General features: G+C 35.5%; 1 protein-coding gene across 2 annotated transcripts in view; it reads right to left on the bottom strand.

Annotated features, from left to right (window-relative positions):
- Positions 1–1,436: 1,436 nt before the first annotated feature.
- Positions 1,437–23,237, bottom strand: part of AGPS (alkylglycerone phosphate synthase) — a 150,663-nt gene continuing 128,862 nt past the window's right edge. The window contains exons 18-21 of one of the 2 annotated variants that reach the window (XM_058713031.1): positions 17,480–17,515; positions 17,263–17,362; positions 15,045–15,102; positions 1,437–1,650 (exon numbers count right to left, since the gene is read on the bottom strand). In XM_058713031.1, the coding sequence (XP_058569014.1) occupies positions 1,529–1,650; positions 15,045–15,102; positions 17,263–17,362; positions 17,480–17,515 (316 nt within the window). In that variant the 3' untranslated portion in view covers positions 1,437–1,528. The remainder of the gene's footprint in view (positions 1,651–15,044; positions 15,103–17,262; positions 17,363–17,479; positions 17,516–23,237) is intronic. The other variant, XM_058713040.1, reaches the window with a different exon arrangement.

The following is a 23,237-nucleotide window of genomic DNA, read 5'->3' on the forward strand; positions in this document are numbered from 1 at the left end:
TATTGCATTAAGAAAAGAATCCATCCCGAAATGTGAATCATGAACCTTGACAGACAGTGATTCAAAGTAACCATTTCACTTCTTGTAACATCCAGGCTTGAATGTAAAAATGTTTATGAAATGTGATTAATGTTCTCCCTATTACTTAAGAAATATGATATTTCAAACTTTTGATTATGGTTTGTGTATTAATACATATTTTCAAAATTTAGGTTAAACCAGTAATTCAAAAAAGGCATTAAACCACTATTAAAAACTAAATTGAAACTTTACTTTTATATGACAATTTACCAGGTTGTTTGGGTTAATTAAAAAAAAAAACTGTCATTGAAACTCTTGAGGTTTTCAAATTCAACAGCTAAATGGTAAGTGTGTTTCATCAGTCAAACAATTCTTCAAACTGGAGACATTAAGTGTAAGGAGTCTTCCTTCTTCTGCTCCGGTTGCAGTTTCTTCTGCATCTCAGCAACAAGAATGTGAAATCAGAAACATTAGGATTCTAAGCTGAATAAAGGCATTCGTTTCATGGTAAACCTGCTGTTCACATACAATGAGTGATAAGTCAGCTTTCTTACAAAACATACTATGAAGGAACTAGGATATAACAAGAAGTTATCTCGGTGATACACATTCAACTCATACCCCAGTAGAAACAGAAATGTGGAGAACAGAAACATGTCCCCTAACAATAACTTTCTGCTCATTTCAGGTTTTATAAATGTATACTAATTTCAAAGAAAAATGTAGGCCAAGCATCTCACCGAACTGAAGGCATCCTAAATAACAGGTTGCCTATATTCTTTCATTAGTATTCTTCTTTTTTTTTTTTTTTTTCAACGTTTTTTATTTATTTTTGGGACAGAGAGAGACAGAGCATGAACGGGGGAGGGGCAGAGAGAGAGAGGGAGACACAGAATCGGAAACAGGCTCCAGGCTCCGAGCCATCAGCCCAGAGCCTGACGCGGGGCTCGAACTCACGGACCGCGAGATCGTGACCTGGCTGAAGTCGGACGCTTAACTGACTGCGCCACCCAGGCGCCCCTCATTAGTATTCTTCTTAATGACCTACTCACACTAGAATGCACTCTTAAAAAACATACATGTGTTATCACTCCTCAGTGGCATCCTTCCCCAGATAACTGCTTTCCAGAAACGTCCTTAAAAGAGAGGCTAGATAAGCAGTGGATGACACCAAAATCTCCCTTTGTTCCCAAGGGGAAGCATCAACACGAAACAGCTGGCAGCATCTTCCTCTGAAATAACAACTAGCAGCCCTGTGCCACCTGACTAAAATTTGAAATGACAACCAGTTGGCTGTAAACTGATGCACCTACAATGAGAGAGATTTAGGAATACCATCTGTCAATCCATAGATGTAGAAACAAAACAAATACAGAAACAACTTATTTAAAACCAACAAAAAAATTTTGCTGAAATACAATCCATGATATATTTGATTACTGGTATAACCATAGTTGAAGACTTAAAAAAAAAAAAGTGACATTTTTTTGTAACAACAGTAATGGATTTATAAAAGGTTTTTGTTTCCAAAGATGTTATTGGGGTCCACATATTCCTTGACAGACTTCAGCATCCCAAAGCCGACATCAGAGATACTTTCCTTTAGCCACTGCTTCCGTAACTTGCCCACTGGAAAAACAAAATAAAAAATGCTTCAATATACACTATGTTGCTGGGAACCAATCAATCTTGTGACCATGAATGAACAAACACTGTGTGATAAATGCTTTTATTCAAAAATGAGAAATGTTTTGCTTTATTTGATTTATTGAGCCCACCAGACTATCAAGCTCATTAAGCCCAATGTATTCCCAGGGGAAGCCTGTGCTCCAGTGTCTCCTTTCTCTAGAAACTATGAAATGGAGATGAAGGAAGCTTGGGTTGAGATTGCAGCCCATTTTACAAATAACAAAATGAGAAAAACATGCATTTCAAAAGAACCCACCCCCTGTCTGAACTACCAAAACATCCCAAAGTTTCAGAGAAAATGAAGTTAATTAAAGAAAAACATAACCAGATGAATTTGTTGGGTATACTATAGCAAAAATGGCAGGATATACATCCACAAAATATTTTAAAGCTTAAAATAATTAAGAAAATCTGAACCTTTAATGGGTTTAAGAAAAAAATCTGGTTATAAAACTTTTATTTGCATTTTACTTTCATATTACTTTTAAATAAATTTGCATGTTCCCAAATAATTCTTCCTATTATTTTTCCAGAATTAGAGATTCTTCCTAGGCACTAAATAAATCAAACACCTAATCCATCTTAAACTTAATCTTCTACTTTTATACATTGTATAATGTTCTTCTTCGTTGTTCCTAGCTCTTGCTAATTTATTGAGAATAAATTAATATTTTATTGAGAATATAATGGTCCGTAGCATAAATTATATTTTAAAAGGCACCCAATAAAAAAACAAACTTTTCTAAGTAGAACTTTCATAAGAAAGGATATGTACTTAACCTGTAAAAAAAAAAAAAAAGTGAAATGTTAACCTGCTTTGGCATTATGCAAAGCAATGTGCTAATTTATCTGTGGCAAAATGGATAAATCTTTTAATTTACAGATAGGATTCTTTGTGGCTACTACTTTTCAAACATATTGTAATAATTGAATTCAAGTGGTCATTTTCCACAAATGTTCATTAATGATCCAAAGTCATCAACAGTGATTTAATTGGACAACCGAAATGGGAAACCTTCTTTCATTAAAGTATTCTGCCTGTCATTCTAAAACGCACTGCCATTTATCAGGCTGCAGTGATACACTGTAGCACCTGCCATCTGGAACGGTAAATACCATTTCAGACTCAACTCAAATCATCTTTTGTGTCCAGTTCTCCAGGAAGCCATCAAATTGTCATTAAAATTATAGCATGAAATCCTTAGAAAGCAAGATATTTCTGCTTGGCTTCTAGAAATAAGAGTTTGCTGTGTTAATATTGGGGGGGGGGGGAGCGGAATGATTTACAGAAGAAAAAAAATCTTAAATTCAAAAAGAAAGTAATGTTTAAAAGAGCTCTCAAACTGGAAGCCAAACAGAACAAATTCTTATTCATGCAATCTCTGCCACCTACAAGATGGTCTACCTGGTCCTCCTATCTCTCAAAGGGACAACTCACCACAATGCTCTAGCCTTGGTTTTCTCATCTTCAAAGGGACTGGAGTCTATGAAGTCTTTCACCTCAAATAGCCTATGATTCTAAGCACTCAAAAAAGCTGCAAATCAGTTATTGCCAGATTTGCTCCAAGGGATTAAAAAAAAAAAAAAAAAAAAAACAACTACTCTCTGAGTGACAGAAGTGGCATTATTACTAGCTACCCACAATGAGGTAGCTCAAGAGACAGGGGTGAAGAGCAGTCAATGCTAGTCTCCACTGTTATCTGTAATATAGTTTCACTGAATGTGTCCTGTTGTTATGGATGTAATTGTCCTGAAAAGACTGCAAACAACTGCTCCAACAAGATGGAGCACATTAGAACCTCAGCAGGATGCCCAACAGCTAGCTTGTCTGCCTGGTTTTACACCTCTAGTAATAATGCAATTCCATAAGGAACTGAACCATCGGCTGAGAAGCCACCCAACAGCCATTGCATATTTAATGAAGTTGCTCACCAAGCGCTGGAAAACAGAAGGTGCTTGGAGTGCATCATTAGTTCTGTCAGAAGGATAATTTACACATCTATCTTGTCAAATTTTCTATGGTTTATACTTTTACAATAATCAATCTAACATACATTTGATTAGTGAACTAGAAAGTAAAAAAAAAAAAAAAAAAAGACAAGACAGTATAGGCAGCATGGCTGTGGCCCCTCATAAAGATATTTAATGGAAGAATTTAACCCCTTGATGGCAGAGGTTTGTGAGCTTCCATCAGTGATAACTGAGGTCAGAAATCATGGCCTATGTAATAAAGCAACTAGGAATCTTTTCGGTTTTGCTTGACAATTTAAGTCAACTACAGAAGTGCAGACAGAAAACACAATTTAAGTAAAAATGCTTCAATGAGGCTTTTAAGCCTTTAAGATGATTATCAGAAATAGTCTTCACAAGGGTGCCTGGGTGGCTCAGTCAGTTAAGCATCTCTTGATCTCAGCTCAGGTCATGATTTCATAGTTTGTGAGTTTGAGCCCCATGTTGAGCTCTGCACTAATAGTGCAGAGTCTGCTTGGGATTCTGTCTGTCCTTCTCTCTCTCCCTCCTCACTTGTGCTCTAAGTGGGTAAATAAACTTGAAAGAAAGAAAGAAAAAGAAAGAAAGAAAGAAAGAAAGAAAGAAAGAAAGAAAGAAAGAAAGAAAGAAAGAAAGAAAGAAAGAAAGAAAGAAAGAAAGAAAGAAAGAAAGAAAGAAAGAAAGAAAGAAAGAGGTCTTCATAAAATGCTAAAGAACCTTTGGTGGCTATCTCTGATGAATCAATAAACTGTAACAACAGCAACAAAATACCAAAGACCCTAATCTCAAAGAGAGAATCCCAAGACCTTTATTCTAGAGCTAAATAACAATAATAATGCCCTTTGTACAATCCTTATTTGCACTTATAGGCATTTAGACATTAGCTGACTATACTGATCTAGATACGTGTAACACACATGTGTGTACAACTATATTGTAGCTCCAGAGCTACAAAAAGTTAAGATAGGGATCTTGTATTCCACAATTCACAATTATTCTAAATATGTGATGCCCAAAGTACATAAGCCAGATATTTAAGAGCCTCAGATATATTTTTAGAGATACAAAAAAATATAGACCAAATACTGAACATTACAGAAACTAACAGGGGGAAAAGTTCTTTTTCTGCTTAAATTAAAAGTAGAATTCACCTTTTTACAATTTAAAATCTAACAATATATATACATATTAGACAAATATTTTGTGTTCCTCCACAACATACAGTACATTAAAAAAAATTACTTTTGGAACAGAGGAAATGGATGCTTCAGGGATAGTCTTTGAAATCACAGGTTCAACAGTCCCCTTTGGATGCTAACGGCTTCAAGAAAGAACACCTGGCTTAAGTACTTTGGGCATCACATATTTAGAATAATTGTGAATTGTGGAATACAAGATCCCTATCTTAACTTTTTGTAGCTCTGGAGCTACAATATAGTTGTGCACATGTGTGTTACATGTATGCATTTTGTGGTACGAATGAACAGATGTGTATGGGCAGTGATGGGAGTGTTGGGTGCGAGATATGTGGACATGGTAGCCAACCTAGTCACCAAGAATTATCTGGAACTACTCTTTATGGTCTAAGGGACTGAAAACTTAGCAGAAGCTACCAAAGAGTCCCGTTTTAAAAGGGAAAAATCTGGGGTCTGCTAGCCAGAGTTCTTTTTAGCTAGATAAATTAAAAACCTTTGAATTTGAATTATGAATTTAATTATAAGGTTGAAAAGATTATATGCTTATTTAAAAAACAAACTATGAAACAGATTATATATTTTGATTACCAAAGCTGGAGCTCAAAAGCAGAATTTAGCCAAAGCAAAAAGCACCTAACCAATATTATAACAACTACAGTTTGAAAGTTCTAGTTTGAGTATCCTGGATATCACTTTAGCACTATTTTATCGGTCAGATTTTATTTTTTTTAATGTTTATTTATTTCGGGGGGAGGGGAGGGAGGGAGAGGGAGGGAGACACAGAATCCGAAGCAGGCTCCAGGCTCTGAGCTGTCAGCACAGAGCCTGACGCAGGGGTCGAATCCACAAATCATGAGATCATGACCGGAATCGAAGTTGGACGCTTAACCAACTGAGCCACCTTCTCAATAGGTGCACCTCTATTGGTCAGATTTTAAAAAGACAATCTAGACTTAGCTGCTTGTATGAGTGATCTGAGCATTAACTTTGTATTTCAAGGTTTAATTGATCCAACCAATTAAAGTTGGAAGGACACCCAACAACCTCTTGCCAGATGAGGCTCTGGCTCCATGATACTTGTTAGGTAGTGGTAAGAACAGAGAGCATGGGTAGTTTCCACTCTTTGAGGTGATCTGACTGCAATGATGCTTCTTCAGAGGGAGGTTTCAAGCTGAAAAGAGGATGTAGCTGTCCATGTGTTTGTGCTCTACAGCACATTTTTGTATGTTTGGTTCTGGTAGGGGTACATGCTGAATGTTGGCCAACACATCACCAACTCAGGAATGCTAACATCCAGGCTTTAAAGGCATATGAGTTGGGACTATACCTACCTAAGAGTTTAATTTAGTGCTTCGTGGATGCTTAAAGTCATGTTTCCATTTCTTTACTAAGTCATTTGACTTATTTTCTACAAATGAAACTTCTGATATTGAGATGACAAATTCATGGCTACAACAGACTTTAACAAAACAATTAAAATCTAATGGGATTTTTATCTTATTAAATAATTTAAAATGTCAATTTTCTTCATGCTAAAATTTCACCTGTGCAGTTCACATAATAGCTCTAAGATCTTATAGATCCTTGAATAGGTCTTTAATGATTATGAAACAGAATAAAAATTTGAATTACTAGGGCAATCACAGGAGATCTGTCATCAGAACACAATGAAGTGCTAATTCTGCTACACGCCCCAAAAGATGGCTTGACACACTTGATATTTACACCCAGGTGGCAATTACTGCACATACAACAGAGTAAAGTAAAAAGCAAGTAAACAGGTGAAATAACATGCGATAGATAAGGACAGAAAAGGATAGACAATATCATATGCTCCCTGAAGCCTAGAGCCATGTTTCACTCATTCTTGCATTTCAATTTCAAGACAGTATGCCACACAGTAAGAATTCAATAAATGTTAGTTGAACTAAAAAATATTGAGCCATGGTTATGTAGAAGTCATGTTAGATAAGGAGCAAAAATTCAAATATCTAGGAAAAGCAATGTGGGTTTCCTTAATTTCCTTTGCTTCTATTTGCCTTGTACTCCCTGTATTCTGACATTATCTGTTGGATATAATCAGAGCTATTTTACAGTAGCTAAAACAGAAGGTATGGCACAGAACCTAAAACTCTTTCCTTCAAATCTCTAGGACTCTTTGGGCTATATCAGTCGTTCTCAATGGGGGCAATTTTGCCCTCCAGAGGACATTTAGTAATGTCTAGAGACGATTTTGGTTGTTTATAACTGGGATGATGTTACCAGCATTTAATGGGTAGAAGAAGCCAGGGATGCTGTAAACATCCACAACAAAGAATTACCTGACCCAAAATGTCAACAGTGCTAAGATGAAGAAATCCTGGACTATGTGCTTCCAAAGGGCTATCTCTTAGAAGCCCAAACAATTTCCATAAAGGCAACATACCTTCACTTCACTGTTACAACCAACTAAAATTAGCAGCAAATGGCTGACTGCCATTTGCAAGGTGAACTTGCTCTAAATCGAGGCTACTGACCAAAGAGGGAAATTCTGGAGAAAGTGGTAGAGTAGGTAGGAGTTACATCTGAGAACATCAACCATTAATGACAAATGCTACTTTATTTTTTTCAAATGCTACTTTATTTTAAAAGTTAACTCCTGGGAGCCTGGGTGGCTCAGGCAGTTGAGCGTCCAACTCTTGACTTTTGGCTTGGGTCATGATCTCATGGTTTGTGAGCTCAAGACCTATGTTGCTACGTCAAGCTTGGGATTCTCTCTTTTCCTTTCTCTCTGTTCCTCCCCTGCTTGCTTGGAAATGTGCTCTCTCTCTCTCAAAATAAATAAAATAAAAGTTAATTCCTAAAAACTTGAATTTAATATCTACTGAAAAAAACTTATAGGTCATTTTTTGGGCCATTTTCCTAGACAATGGGTGAATATAAATATGAATATGAATATGAATATAAATATGAATATAAAGCTTCACAGCACTATCCAATATAAATCTCTAGGATGACAGAAATGTTCTTTATCTGCACTACTCAACACAGTAGCCTCTAGCTGCATGAGGATATGAGCACTTGAAATGTGGCTAGTGCAAGTGAGAAAATAAATTTTTAATTTTAATTAATTTTAACTGACTTAAATTTAAATAGCCACAGGTAGCCTAGTGGCTTTTGTATTAGGTAACACAGAACAACATTAAAAATAAATTTTGAAATAAATAAATTGTAACTAAAGTCACTTTTTATAGATTCACACCTGAAAATATCTATTAGCATTATCTGTTTGCTAATTAGCATTATCTGTTTACTAATTATTCTCTAACAATATAATAATGTAGTACAGACATTCTGAGAGTAAACAAACATCTTATTGAAAAGAGTCTTGGACATAAAATTGCTGGGAAGAAAAGTTCTCTTTAGAGGTCCAAGATGCTCAACATCACTCCTTATCAGGGAAATACAAATCAAAACCACACTCAGATATCACCTCACGCCAGTGAGAGTGGCTCAAATGAACAAATCAGGAGACTATAGATGCTGGAGAGGATGTGGAGAAATGGGAACCCTCTTGCACTGTTGGTGGGAATGCAAACTGGTGCAGCTGCTCTGGAAAACAGTGTGGAGGTTCCTCAAAAAATTAAAAATAGATCTACCCTATGACCCAGCAATAGCACTGCTAGGAATTTACCCAAGGGATGCAGGAGTGCTGATGCATAGGGGCACTTGTACCCCAATGTTTATAGCAGCACTCTCAACAATAGCCAAATTATGGAAAGAGCCTAAATGTCCATCAACTGATGAATGGATAAAAAAAATTGTGGTTTATATACATAATGGAATACCATGTGGCAATGAGAAAGAATGAAATATGGCCCTTTGTAGCAACGTGGATGGAACTGGAGAGTGTTAAGTGAAGTAAGTCATACAGAGAAAGACAGATACCATATGTTTTCACTCTTATGTGGATCCTGAGAAACTTAACATAAGTCTATGGGGAAGGGGAAGAAAAAAAAAAAAAGAGGTTAGAGAGGGAGAGAGCCAAAGCATAAGAGACTCTTAAAAACTGAGAACAAACTGAGGGTTGATGGGGGGTGGGAGATGGGTATTGAGGAGGGCACCTTTTGGGATGAGCACTGGGTGTTGTATGGAAACCAATTTGACAATAAATTTCATATTTAAAAAACAAAAAACAAAAAACAAAAAAAACCAAAGAGAAGTATTAGTATCTAAGCCACTTCTTCTACTCCAGTGACACACCTGAGGCTGGAGGCTACTACAAGTATAGCACATGGACAACTGTAATTGCATACGTGGAAAGGTGCAGGGATTAATACATTTTTAACAACAGATTTTCTGTCAGTTTTCAAATCTGTTTATCCTAGGATATAGCTTTAATAGTTAAATGTTAAGCTAAATAATGGGTTAAATTGGCTTTTACAGTCTGGTCTTGGAATCTATTTACAACACTGCTTCAGTGGAAAAATATAATCAACTAATACGTTTCGTGAGAAAAAGCCAGCCACAAAGAAGAAACCAAAGGAAAAAAAATTAATTTAAAGGACAAAACAAACTTTCTGCTATATTATGGTAATCTGATATTCAATACTGGAAAGGCTATACTCATCTGGTAGGCATCAAAAGATCAAAATCACAACCAGGATACTGATATTGATATAGTCAAATACAGAACAATTCCATCACCACAAGGGTTCCTGTGTTGCCTGTTTTACAGTCACCTCTTCTCCACAAGGGACTCCTGGAAACATTGTGTTCTCTATTTCTGTAATTCTGTAAATCATTTAAAAAATGTCACAGAAATAGAATCACACTGTATTTGCTTTTTTGGGATTGGCTTTCTTTTACTCATCACAATTACCTGAAGAGTCATCCAAATTGTTTCATGCACTGATTGCTGGTTCTTTCTTATTGCTGAGGAGTTGTCCATGGTATAGATGTACCACGGTTTGTTTAGCCACTTACTAGCTGAAGGATATCTGGGCTGTTTCCAGTTTGGGGATATTATAGGTAAAGCTGCTCTGATTATTCATGAACAGGTTTTTGTGTGAACACAAGCTTTCAATTCTCTGGTATTCAATTCTCTGGTATACACAGGAGTACAATTGTTGGGTTGAATGGTAGCTGCATGTTTGATTTTATAAAACACTGCCAAAGTCTCCACAGAGTGGCTGTACCACTTTACATTCCCACCAGTAATGTATCACTAATCTAGTTTCTTCATATCCTCAATCAGCATTTGATATTGTCATTTTTTAATTTTAGTTTTCTGATAGATGTGTAGTGATTTTCCTTGTGGTTTAAATTTGCATTTTCTTAATAGCTAATGATGTTGAACCTCTTTTCAAGTGATTATTTACCATCTGTATATCCTCTTCAGTGAAATGACTCTTCATATCTTTTGCCCACTTTCTAATTGGACTGTTTTGCATCTTACTCTTGAGTTTTAAGAATTCTTTATATATATATCATATATAGGCCTTTTGTTGGATATGTGGCCTGCACATATTTTCTACAACTCTGTAGTTTACCTTTTCATCCACTTAACAGAATCCTTCACAGAATAAACGTCTTTAATTTTGATGAGATCCAACTTATCAATTTTCCTTTAATGGGCTGTACTTTTGGTGACCAGTCTAAGAACTCTTTGCCTAGCCTAGCTCTAGACCCTGAAGATTTTTTCCTGTTTTCTTCTAAAAGTTTAATTATTTTATGTTTTACATTTAAGCCCATTATCTACTTTAATTTTGATAGAAGATTTGAGATTTAGGTCAAGGATTTTTTTGTTTGTTTGCTTTTGGTTTTTTGAGCCTATGGATGTCTGTTTACTCCAACACTGCTTGTTAAACACACACACACACACTTCCTCCATTGGACTGCTTCTGTATTATTGTCAAAAACAGTTGGACTTCTTTGTGGGGGTTTTCTATGCTGTTCCATTGACTGATGTCTCTCTCTTCCAATAGCACAGTAATGATTATTGGAGCTATATAATGTCTTAAAATCAGGTAGATACATTCCTATGACTTTAGCCTTTTTTTTTTCATAATTATTTTGGCTATCAAGTTCCTTTGCCTCACCATATAACTTTTAGAATCATCTTTTCTATGCCTACTATTATTATTGCTGACATTTTGATAGGAATTGTATTAAATAAATAAATCAATCTGGAGAGAAATGACCATCTTCACTATGTCTAGTTTTTTATCAGTCCATGAACACAGTACCATCTCTTCATTTATTCAGGTCTCTTTTTTGACTTTTTTCATCAGCATTCTATAATTTTCAGAGCACAGATCCTGTATATATTTTGTTATATTTATGCCTAAGTATGTGCACACTTTGTTAGATATATGCTCATTTCATTTTCTTTGGAGTAACTGGAAATGGTATTGTATTTTAAATTTCAGTTTCTATAGGTTTGTTCTTAATAATAGAAATGTGACTGATTTTTGTGTGTGCTCTTAAACTCTGCAATCTTGCTAATTTTGTTTTTGTAGATTCTTTGGGATTTCTACATAGACAATCATGTCATCTATAAGTAGCAACAATTTTATTTCTTCTTTTCCAATATATATCTTTTATTTCACACTACAGGTTTTAACAAATGGCTTCAAAGCCAATATTTTCCTCATTCTTTTGAGAAGTCTCTTTTTACTTTTAAAGTTTCTGATACTACTGGATTTCTGTTAATATTACAAAAAAAGTTTGGAGAGGTAGCCTATAATTATTCTCTGAACAATAAAAAATAATTTTGGTTAGGCAAAGATACCAATATTTAAACTAGGGCTGGTTATATCCAATCAAAGAATTTTACTTTCTGACAAGGACTTAGGTATAAATTTAGCCAATGAACAACTTAAAAAAGTCATAAATTGAAATTAAATACGTGGCTGATATAAACTCTGCTCTTTAAACTGACCAGCTCGTCAGTTACATAAACAAGCACTACAAAGATTAAGTTAAGCAGGCTTTATATTTCCTATAGCCTCCAGTTCCAGACTACATCTGTTTTCTTTGATACACAAAACCAGAGTTAAAATAGCTCCATTTATCACAGCATGATTGTAGGCAGACAAACCAGCCTGTCTGTTTCCAGATAGTGAAAGCAACTGTTATTAATCACAATTACAGGCCAAACCCTCTAAGAGAAATTGCATCAATATTCTCCCAACCCCCAGCCCTTCTACTCTCAAACTCAAAAATGGTACTGAGAATGTCATGACACTGCCTGAAGGTCAGTAAATAAAGATGACACTAAGAGGTCAACTTGAGTTTTCAGTTCCGGATGCAAATCAAGGAAAATCTTTTCTTCACATAAAAAGAAGTGATCTCTCAAAAGCTCTATCATTAGTTAAGTTTAGCAGGACAATTAAACCCATTCTATTTCAAATTTATATAGAAAGGTTTCTGCTTTATGAAACTATACTGAATAGCACAGGGTATTTGACATTTACAAATTAGATGATTAACTTTAAGCAGAGAAGCATTTATGAAAATAGACATTTTTCTATAGTATATTTTGTAGCCAAGAGTGTGAAGGAAATTTATTTCTCTTTCATATATATAATAATAGAACTTCCTATAGAACGAGACCAACTGCAGGTTACAGTTGAAAACATGTTAAGACAATTGTATCATATCCCTTGAATGTATGAATCTTTTTCATATAAACAGTAACCTTTTCTTCAATGGTTAAGAATACAAGCCAGAGTTTCCACCTGGAGTTGTCTATTGTTATTTTTTTTAAGCTACTGTGTTTTTTGTTTTGTTTTGTTTGAGTACCTACAACACGCAAGGCACTTTAGATGCTCTACGTACACTATTACATTTAATTCTTATAATAATATACAAGGTAGGTACTATTATTCCTATTTTGCAGAAGAGAACACCAGCTCAGAGAAGTTATTTCCTTAAGGTCACAGAGCTAGTTAAGTGAAGACCCAGGAGTCAAATACAGATATGATTCCACAGCCTATGTTCTTTCCCCTTTGTGTATAAGCCTCTTGACCTTTTATTTGCTTTAAGACAAAGTCTGAACGGGATCTTACATACATAATGCATCTATGGAAGAACACTAAAATGGCTGCTGTTGTGCAGTTGTAGAGAAATGCACATTATTTTACCCTACTTTTCTACTGAATAACTGGCTCTAATATACTTTCTCAGAAATATTATGGGACAAACTGAGCCTTTCCACGATTAAACACGACCCTATATTCAAACAAGGCCTGATTATTAAATGTTTGAAGCTAAATTAGTAATGAGACTACAGCCATTCCAATATGAAAGACTCAGAGCTGCTTAAGAATTTGCAAAACTGCCCCAAATTCTGTGAATACCTGGGCCCTTACCCACTCACTTAACATATTCATTGAGCATTTCCTATATAGAAAGAGACAGTCACTGTTCTAGGCACTGGGAAACACAGTCCCACAAATAAGATAAAGTCAGTAACCTCATCGAACTTATTCAAATGAGAAACACAGAAACTAAACAAGAGAACAGGGAAGACATCTCAAAGAAGGTGACATTTTTTTTTTTTTTTTTTAAATTTTTTTTTCAACGTTTTTTATTCATTTTTTGGGACAGAGAGAGACAGAGCATGAACGGGGGAGGGGCAGAGAGAGAGGGAGACACAGAATCGGAAACAGGCTCCAGGCTCCGAGCCATCAGCCCAGAGCCTGACGCGGGGCTCGAACTCACGGACCGCGAGATCGTGACCTGGCTGAAGTCGGACGCTTAACCGACTGCGCCACCCAGGCGCCCCAAGAAGGTGACATTTTTATCAGGGAACTAAATCATGGCGAAAGTGAGCCATACAAATATCTGGGGGGCAGGGTGGGGGGGACAAGAGAACGAACATCAGAAAAAGAGGGAACAAACACCAAAGGCCTTACAGAGGAAAGGTGGTTGGTATGTCTGAGGAATAGCAAGGCGGCCAATGCTGCTAGAGTAAAAAAGTAGTAAGAGATACAGATGGATAGACACATGTATATCCTTGAAGGTCCTGATAAGGAGTTTGGATTTTATTCTGCCTTGTGAGGAGAAAACATTGAGTTTTATTAAAAAGATTACTCTAGCAGTAACAGAAATGGCCTGAGGGGAGCAAGAGCGAAAGCAGACAGACCAGATAAGATGCTATTGCAGAAGACTCAGCAGGAAGAAATAGTGATTTGACCTAGAATGTCGTGGTGGTGATGCTTTCTGGTATTTGAAAGTCATCAGGATATACTTGGTGTTTTAAATCCTGGGAATGAGGTAATCACTGAGGGAGTGAACACAGAAGAACAGACTGGCTCAGCGCCAAGCCCTGGAGCCCACCAATATTTACCAGTTTAGAAGAGGACAAGCTGGCAAAGGGAAAGCATCTTCATTTTACCAGCACATATGAAATATATTTTGTATTTAGGCTTACCTAGTTTCTTTTTCTAGGCAATGGAGGAAACCAGGTAGTTTAGAGTTCGTTTCTATGCAGTTATATTTCTGACCACATAGAAAATAAAAATATGAGAAATACAACAGAAGTAAAAGATTTCTATTTAAATGAGGTAGAATTTCTTAATAAATTAATATGCAATCAAACCTAGATACATTCAAGTTCAAGCCAATAATTTCTAAAAATATATCATTTCCTCAAACTTGGGAGTCTTCAACAAATAAAGACCAATAGGCCTAGAACCTGAAAATGCACATAAATTTTAGAAGTCTTATCATAACATGATCTGACCTATATTTGTTTTATTACCTGATACTGCCAACATGTTAGAAACTTACAACCAGGGAGTATAAAAACCACCAGAAAGTCAAACTGATTTACATGCAAGACAGAAAAAAAGGAAAGGTCTATGATGCAAAAATTAAAATGTTGACTCATTTCTGTTTTAACATCTAAAGCAGGGCAAATAATTAACTTCATTTCTAAATTAAAGAAACAGAGGTTTTATACTTGAAAATAAAAATGGTAATGTTTAGTATTTCTTCTGTTGGTTACTACCACAACTTAGGCTACCTCAGTAGCAGACATAAAAACTCTCAAGAAATATCAAGTGCCTTCAAATTATGTACTATGGCTCTCCCCAACATTTTATCAAACCAATTATTTTTTAATAGTAGGTACAGTAGAAATTCTACCCCCAAAAAGAATACCTCCGTGGTGATGTGAGAGGCTCCCTCCATTAGCAAGGATTTCTTCTCTAGCAGCTGCCTGTATTTGGAAACAACACAACAAATAGTTGCTACTTAGGTTTCACTCTGAAGTGAAAGTTAAGACCAAGCCCCCAAGGAGGCATGTACTTCCTAGGTTAAATTACAAACTGGATTTCTAATTTTCCTTTATCTTCCTTTGGTTAACTACATTTAAAATGCAATTAAAATATGCAGCCTAGTTTTATACATTTTTTTCTAGTGAATGGTCACAATGTCTACAACAGTCACTTCAAGATTCTAGAAAAGAAAAGATAAAATGATCAATTCAGCAGCACAGAATCGTTAATAGTAAGTTTTGTGAAGATAGTCAAGTCTTACTCTGAAGTAAACACCTCTCTACACCAGCAAATGTTAGTAACTAACATGTACTGACTGCTTATTTTATATGCAGAAAAGTACTAAGCAATTTACCTGTAGTAACTTATTTATTTTATACTATAGCCTTGTGTAATAATTGCATTATCCTTATTTCACAGACAAAGAAAATGAGGCTTAGATGTTTAAATTACTCCCTAAATATCATAAAGTGGGTATTGGACCCAAAATTCCTTGCAAAGCTATCAGAGATCAACCATAAAAACCCTTACGGAGACCATTTCTTAGGTCAATGTCTTGGAACAAGTTACTTGTCAGACCGATGGATATCTAAGTGTAAAAAACCAAACAAACCTTATTTTCTCCTCCTAACATGTTAGGTCCTAAGCTCCTTATAGAGCAACTAAGGTTAGAAAAATAAACACTTACAGCAAAACAGAGAATGACTAAAGTGCAGAGTGGAAAAAAAAGGGGAACAGAAGTAGAATTACATTCAGTTCATGAGTATATATCAGCCATGAGGTGAAGTATCTAGAGTGCCTAGAACCTCTCAATTACTCAGGTGTGTATACAGGAGTTAGACCAGGGTGACAGGGCTCAGGCAGGACAGATGGACCACATCTCACAGCAAAGTAACTTATATGAACATTCATCACTTAGGATTTAGGGTTTTTCAAATGAATCAAATATATGCCAGCGTTGTACCTTCTAACAAATTATTTTAAATAACATTATTTTAAATTTAATAAATTACTGAATTAAACAAATGATTTTAAACAAAGCAACAATTACTTGAAATTAGTAGTACTTAGAGAATGGCAGTTTGGATTGGGGAAAAAGGAATAATCTCACAGGGCCTTTGAGTAGCCAGAGGTCAACCAAAACACTGAAAGGCTAAGCTGATGGGGAAGTAAGTACTCAAACTTTTGAGGGTGACAGATATGTTCATTATTTCAATTGGAGTGACATTTGATTTGGGTGTATACATATGCAAAACTCATTAAATTGTACACTTTAAATATGTGCAGTTACTTGTATTGCAAATATACCTCAAAAAAACTGTAAAAAAAAAGGGGGGGGGGGTAAGGCATAGGAGGGAGCCAACCAAACCCTGTCTGTGCTTTGAGTCTAAAAGTGTGCCATTGAAATCACCACATGGTGCTGCCTTTGGCAGGCATGCAATAACATTAAGACACTAGGTTTTAAACACTAGTTTAAACACTAGGACACCTGAGGTTTTAACAAACCTCAGTCTCCTCCCAGTTCCTCCAGTCCAGCCTGTCTCTTCAACTTTAGGCATACTTACAAGAAATACCGGCAAACAGAAGGCTTTATAAAAACTGGAATCTTAAGGCCAGTTAAGGAATGTAACGAAACTAGTAGCAAATGAACCTCTATAGTCTATGTATAGCTATAACAATCAAACAATTATAAACCCAGAATGAGGATATTACAGCAACACAGACCAAGAACATTAGGGCTGCTGACCTCAACTGCAGCGTGCATCTGGAAATGGGTGAACTGCCAAAATGACATCAAGAATTCCTATAGTCCTTTGTTATTTAATACGGTCTTACAAATTGTAAGTAACAACCAAAGAATCACAGGTTACAGAATATTAATTTTAGAATATTAAATCTAATATCTATAGATAATATTAATTTTAGACTCACAAGTCAATATACGACTCAATGCAACAAATATGTTTCTAATTTCTATTGACTATCAACCAGGTAAGTCATGGAGTGATTAAACAGAGTTGCACTAAAATTCATAAATTGATAGGAAAGTTTATTTAAATTAATAAAAGAATGTAAGAATATATTCATGTATGCAAAATTACCTCGGTTTGTTCAAACACAGTCAGTGGGTCACTTATTCCCCTGTAGTTAAAGGCAAAGTAGAAATAGATACATGCACCTGCATCATAAGTCTGCGTCACCCTAAAAAACAAACAATCCCCAGAAGGCTTTAAGTTAAGTGAAATCAGATTTAACATCTAGAACTTTAAAGGCAAAATCATCTGATTAGCTTAAACCATAATCTCATTCTCTACCCACCTTCTTAATTCCATGGAAGGAATGTAGATTGGCTGGCTGAAAGAAATACAGGAACTATTTGTACTGTTTTTAACAACTTTTTTGAGGTAAGTCTGGATTATTACCCAAAGAGTTTAAAGTTTTAAAAACAATGTAAATGTTTCTCTAATTGGCCTGAAACAACCAACCTCCTCAGAGGATTTTTTTTTTTTTTTAAATGAAATAGATAGCAAAGTTAAAGAAGCCCCAAACAGACTAGATGGGACATTATAAGTCTTCTAAACTTCGTTGAGTCAACAGAAATAGGCATGAGAACTTCAAACTCAGAAACAAGAGAAATGTTCAAATATCAAAAATGATCAGGCTGGGTAAAATAAATAAAGCATCTTCTCCAACTTCACACTAATAATTACTAAGGACTTTGGAAACAAATTTAATGATCATATTAAATGTAGCAATATGGCTTTAAAGTACTGTCTCTGAAGGTTTTACACTCTGGGCCCCATACGTGTGCATGTTGTATGTGTGTTTACAAAAGACATCAAGAACATTAGATTATTAAATCATATATATGATATATACTTGGGCTTACCAAATGCACTTAGGTGAAGCATTTAAGACAACCTCAGGGGCATCTGGGTGGCTCAGTCGGTTAAGTGTTTGACTTTTGATATTGGCCGAGGTCATGATCTCACAGTTCATGAGATCAAGCCCCATGTAGGGCTCTGCACTGTCAGCACAGAGCCTGTTTAGGATTCTCTCTCCCCCTTTCTCTGTCCCTCCCCAGCTTGTGCACATGCTCTCTCTCTCAAAATAAATAAATAAACATTCGAGAAAAAATGTAGAAGAGTGCCAAAATAATCATAGTCAAATCTGTGAATGCAATTTACAGAGGTTCCTACGAAGAATTTAATTTAACAGAAGGAGAGAATACAGAGGAAATACTCTTTTTACTACAACAATACAAATAGAATCTAATCTAAAATTTTAATGGCCTTTTAGGCCAAATGTTAGGTGCCTCAGAACAGAAGAAATGAACTGTTTAACAATGCTACTGTCAATTTGCCAGCTGTGTTTTTCTTCTAGTGTTAATTCACACTCATAAAAAAGATCCCTTGAATGTTTACATTTTAAGTACCAGATTTACAAAGTTTAAGAAAAACTGGAGAACCATCCTAACTATGAGGGCACTATCATTTAGGAATAACCAAATATAAATAAATTGAAAGGATACCTGAATGAAACAAATTTATAGCAAGTAGTAAAATATATATCACTTATATTTGAATCAATATCAATCAACAGAAAATGCAGTCAATATTAAGAAAGCATTGCTACCTTCCAACAAATCCAGAATGTATACCAAAGAGTTCAGTTTTTAACAGATAAGCAGGCTTTTATTTTTAATTTTTATTTTTTATTTTTTTAACGTTTTATTTATTTTTGAGACAGGGAGAGACAGAGCATGAACAGGGGAGGGTCAGAGAGAGGGAGGCACAGAATCAGAAACAGGCTCCAGGCTCTGAGCTGTCAGCACAGAGCTCGACGCGGGGCTGGAACTCACAGACTGCAAGATCATGACCTGAGCCGAAGTTGGCCGCTTAACCGACTGAGCCACCCAGGCGCCCCAATAAGCAGGCTTTTAAAAGTCACAACAAAGCTTCAGTGATCAGTATCTCAAGAAAAGATAAAGTAAAAATAATACAAAAACATTTTTAGGAAAACCTCAATTTGGGTGTACTTCAGAAAGTGACTCAAATCCAACACCTTTTAATAGATCAGTTTTATCATTTAAGACCCTTAACATCAACCTCTTCCAAAAATCATCTGGACAAGTGATAGCATGGCTACCAAAGTCATAGTATTATTCTTTAATTTCTAACAGGTTTTTGGAGTACTTTACTTATGTTAGACACACTAGCTAGGAATTCCTTCCCATAAAACTTCTTTGGAAAATTTGGGTTAGAATTTATCTTCCAATATACAAAATACATTTTAATAAATGAAAATGAAATAAATGAACTCAATAAATGCACCCTACAGCTAGTTATTTTCCTTGGGATCTTCAATTTCAATGAGAGTTAGAATTATTTCAAGTCAGTTTTGGAATAACTTTTTAAAAACTAGTTTACAGGGGCGCCTGGGTGGCTCAGTCGGTTAAGCATCCGACTTCAGCTCAGGTCACGATCTCACGGTCTGTGAGTTCGAGCCCCACATCGGGCTCTGGGCTGATGGCTCAGAGCCTGGAGCCTGCTTCCAATTCTGTGTCTCCCTCTCTCTCTGCCCCTCCTCCGTTCATGCTCTGTCTCTCTCTGTCTCAAAAATAAAATAAACGTTAAAAAAAAAAAATTAAAAAAAAAAAAAAACTAGTTTACAAAATGGATTTCACATGTTCAACATTTATACTCAACACACAATATCCTCCTTGGCCACACTATTAAGCAGCTCAAATCAAACTAAACTAAAATCAAACTCTGGTGAAATGTTAGTTTTTATCAAGTATGAGATGTAAGGACTATATTTAAAGCTCCCATTTATTAAAACCATTCAAATAACTAGACTGTGTACATTCAAAACTTTGGTTTTATAAAATGATCATAAAAGCTGAGTATATAAGTTTTTATCAGAAAATCATTCTTAAAAAATAGCTACTGAATAAAAGACATATCTCAAATTTACTCTAAGTCCATCTACCTATAATGCATAATGAAGATCCTTACTTAGACTTTATGAGCTCCTTCTGAAAAACCAAGACTTGTGTTGTTATAGAAGGTGTCCTGAGGCAGAATATTTTACTTCCCAATAATGTTCAATAAGTACTGGTTTATCACAATGATATTTTTTTTTTCAACGTTTTTTATTTATTTTTGGGACAGAGAGAGACAGAGCATGAACGGGGGAGGGGCAGAGAGAGAGGGAGACACAGAATCGGAAACAGGCTCCAGGCTCCGAGCCATCAGCCCAGAGCCTGACGCGGGGCTCGAACTCACGGACCGCGAGATCGTGACCTGGCTGAAGTCGGACGCTTAACCGACTGCGCCACCCAGGCGCCCCTATCACAATGATATTCTGATAATGGAAGGGGGGGAGTCTGGAGAGAGAAATAGGGAGATAGGGCAGAAAGAGAAAGTGGGGATAAAATCTGTTAAATTGCTATTTAATAAAAAATAAAAAAATCCTCAGCTACACAAAAATAGATTCTACTATTTAAAACGTTTCAAATTTTACTTGTAACAAATGACTTGGATTATTAGGCCTGATCTGTTTTCTGAACTATAGTAAAGAGGCCTGACAGACTAGACTGTCAAAAGAAGAATTAAGTATCAATTTGGGTTCATAATAAACAAACACAAAATTTTTTCTTAGACTTTAAAATAAAAGGTTTATTTTTAAATATATCTCCAAATTAAAAAAGAAAGAAACAAAGAAACAAAGAACATGTACATTCTTACACCTTTATTTGGAAAGGTTCTCTCCAAGATTAGTCCTAAGCTACCAGTAGGTTTACCAAGTTATAAGCTTTTTGTTATACAGAACAAGACCCCTATTTTCTTTTCTTTTTAACTGGCTTTATTTTTTATTTTTTTTAAATTTACATCCAAATTAGCATATAGTGCAACAATGATTTCAAGAGTAGATTCCTTAGTGCCCCTTACCCATTTAGCCCATCCCCCCTCCCACAACCCCTCCAGTAACCCTCAGTTTGTTCTCCATATTTATGAGTCTCTTATGTTTTTGTCCCCCTCCCTGTTTTTATGTTATTTTTGTTTCCCTTCCTTATATTCATCTGTTTTGTCTCTTAAAGTCCTCATATGAGTGAAGTCATATGATTTTTGTCTTTCTCTGACTAATTTCACTTAGCATAAAGACCCCTATTTTCTCATCCTTCAGATATATCAAACGACCAGTCAATTATCTCTAAGTCCACATTTTTAGCTTACATATTCTCAGATTCAACCTCAAATATACTTGCTCTAAATGTTCTTTAAACCCTGACTGTCTCTCCCACACAGAAGCAAAAAACACAATTTCAAAGAGATCCTTCTGGTTGACATGAACAGTTAATGTATACGAAAGATGATTTCCTCACATTTCTGTTAGAGTTTTGCTCTCTTACTCCAATGGAAGCACAAAAATTTAGCAAATTCTAAAAGGTATCTGTCCCAAAGGGGGCAATAAGTAGAACTAAGAAACATAATATGGTACCAGGGAATTACAAGATGAGGGTGTAAAAGATAGAAGAAAAAAAAAATCAGAAGAGACAGCAGTTTGAAGAATATAGAAACATTTCTGGTCTTGCAAAGCAAATACATGCAAATTATCATGCTATATGAAAATATCAAAGACTTAAGAATTGGATACCTTCATGAGGATTTGTCATTGGAGAAGAAAAATATTCAGATTTCCTTTACTAGCTCTAGTATAGGTTGTCTACCTCAAGTTTAATAATAATAATAACAATAATAAATAATAAACAATAATAATAACAATAATAAAATGACATTCATACAGCCCTTCATATGCTTTCTCAATTCATTCTCACAAGAGTCTCATCAAGTAGATGCTATTACCACTGCTTTACTAATAATCAACTTAGAGCTCAAAGGGATTAAATTCTTAATAAACAGCAAAACAGTGCTTTCACTTTTCAGACACATATAGTATTACAAAACAAAGAAATTCAAAAACTAAGCAGGCAGTTGCCACAGTAATACAGTAGGCCAGCAGGGCCTGGTTCTTGGGCTGGAAGAGGCCCAGGTCTGCCCTCTTAGGCTGAGATTAAGTGATCCCAGGCAGATCAGAACAAGTATCATGAATAGAAATACACAGAAATGACATTTTGGTGAGGCATATCTGCTGTTTCAGAGTCAGCATCTGGTGCACTTAACAATAAAGATATTATATTATTTCCCAAATTACTTAATTTGCATTTGTGCTTATATTGAAAATTTTTTGTTTCTACAAATTAATTGAGTTATATTCTTGAAACCCCCTTCCCTGACACATGGGAAAAAAAAAAAAAAAAGGAGAAGCAGTTATACAACACAGAATGTTTACTAAATTTTAAAGTGCTAGATTATGACTGAATCATCTACTTTAAAGATCCCCTTCACATAATCTGTCCTGATTTCCCTTTATTCTCCATTCCAATTAATTCTATAACTTTATAGATAAGTTATATGCTTGATTTAATCTTGATGCATTTAATCTTCTTGTGTTTATACAGGTCTTTTAATTATCAGGTGATTGAATACAAAGTGGTCCTTTGCAAGAAAACCTCCTTTTGGACTGCTGCCATTTAACAAAGAGGACAAGATTTGCAGTTAACTGTCCACTATGGAAGATACCAGCTACATGCAGTGTTTTAAATTTAAATTATTAGAAATTAAATAAAATTTACAATTCAGTGCCACGGTCACACTAGCCACATTTCGACAGCCCCACAGCCACATGTGGCTTGTGGCACCAATACCAGACAGGACAAATAAAGAGTATTTCCATTACTGCAGAAAGATCTATTGAAAGCAAAGAGTTAATCTTCATTTGCATATTTTGCTCTACTCATTCCTTTACTCCATGCCCATACATTGAATCAATAACTAATAAAGTGGTTAAAGTGCTTTTTGTCTATTGAAGAAAAAGCTATGTTGACTATGTATTAAATTATAGTTTCCTGAATATATACATGATTTATAATTTCAGTGAATTAAAAGGCACTCCTTTACTTATTCCTGGGGTTCCAAGGTTTGGCTTTTCACTGTCCTGCTGTCCTGAAGGG

This window comes from Neofelis nebulosa, chromosome 2 (genome assembly GCF_028018385.1).
Source record: "Neofelis nebulosa isolate mNeoNeb1 chromosome 2, mNeoNeb1.pri, whole genome shotgun sequence".
In the NCBI taxonomy this organism is placed as follows: domain Eukaryota; kingdom Metazoa; phylum Chordata; class Mammalia; order Carnivora; family Felidae; genus Neofelis; species Neofelis nebulosa.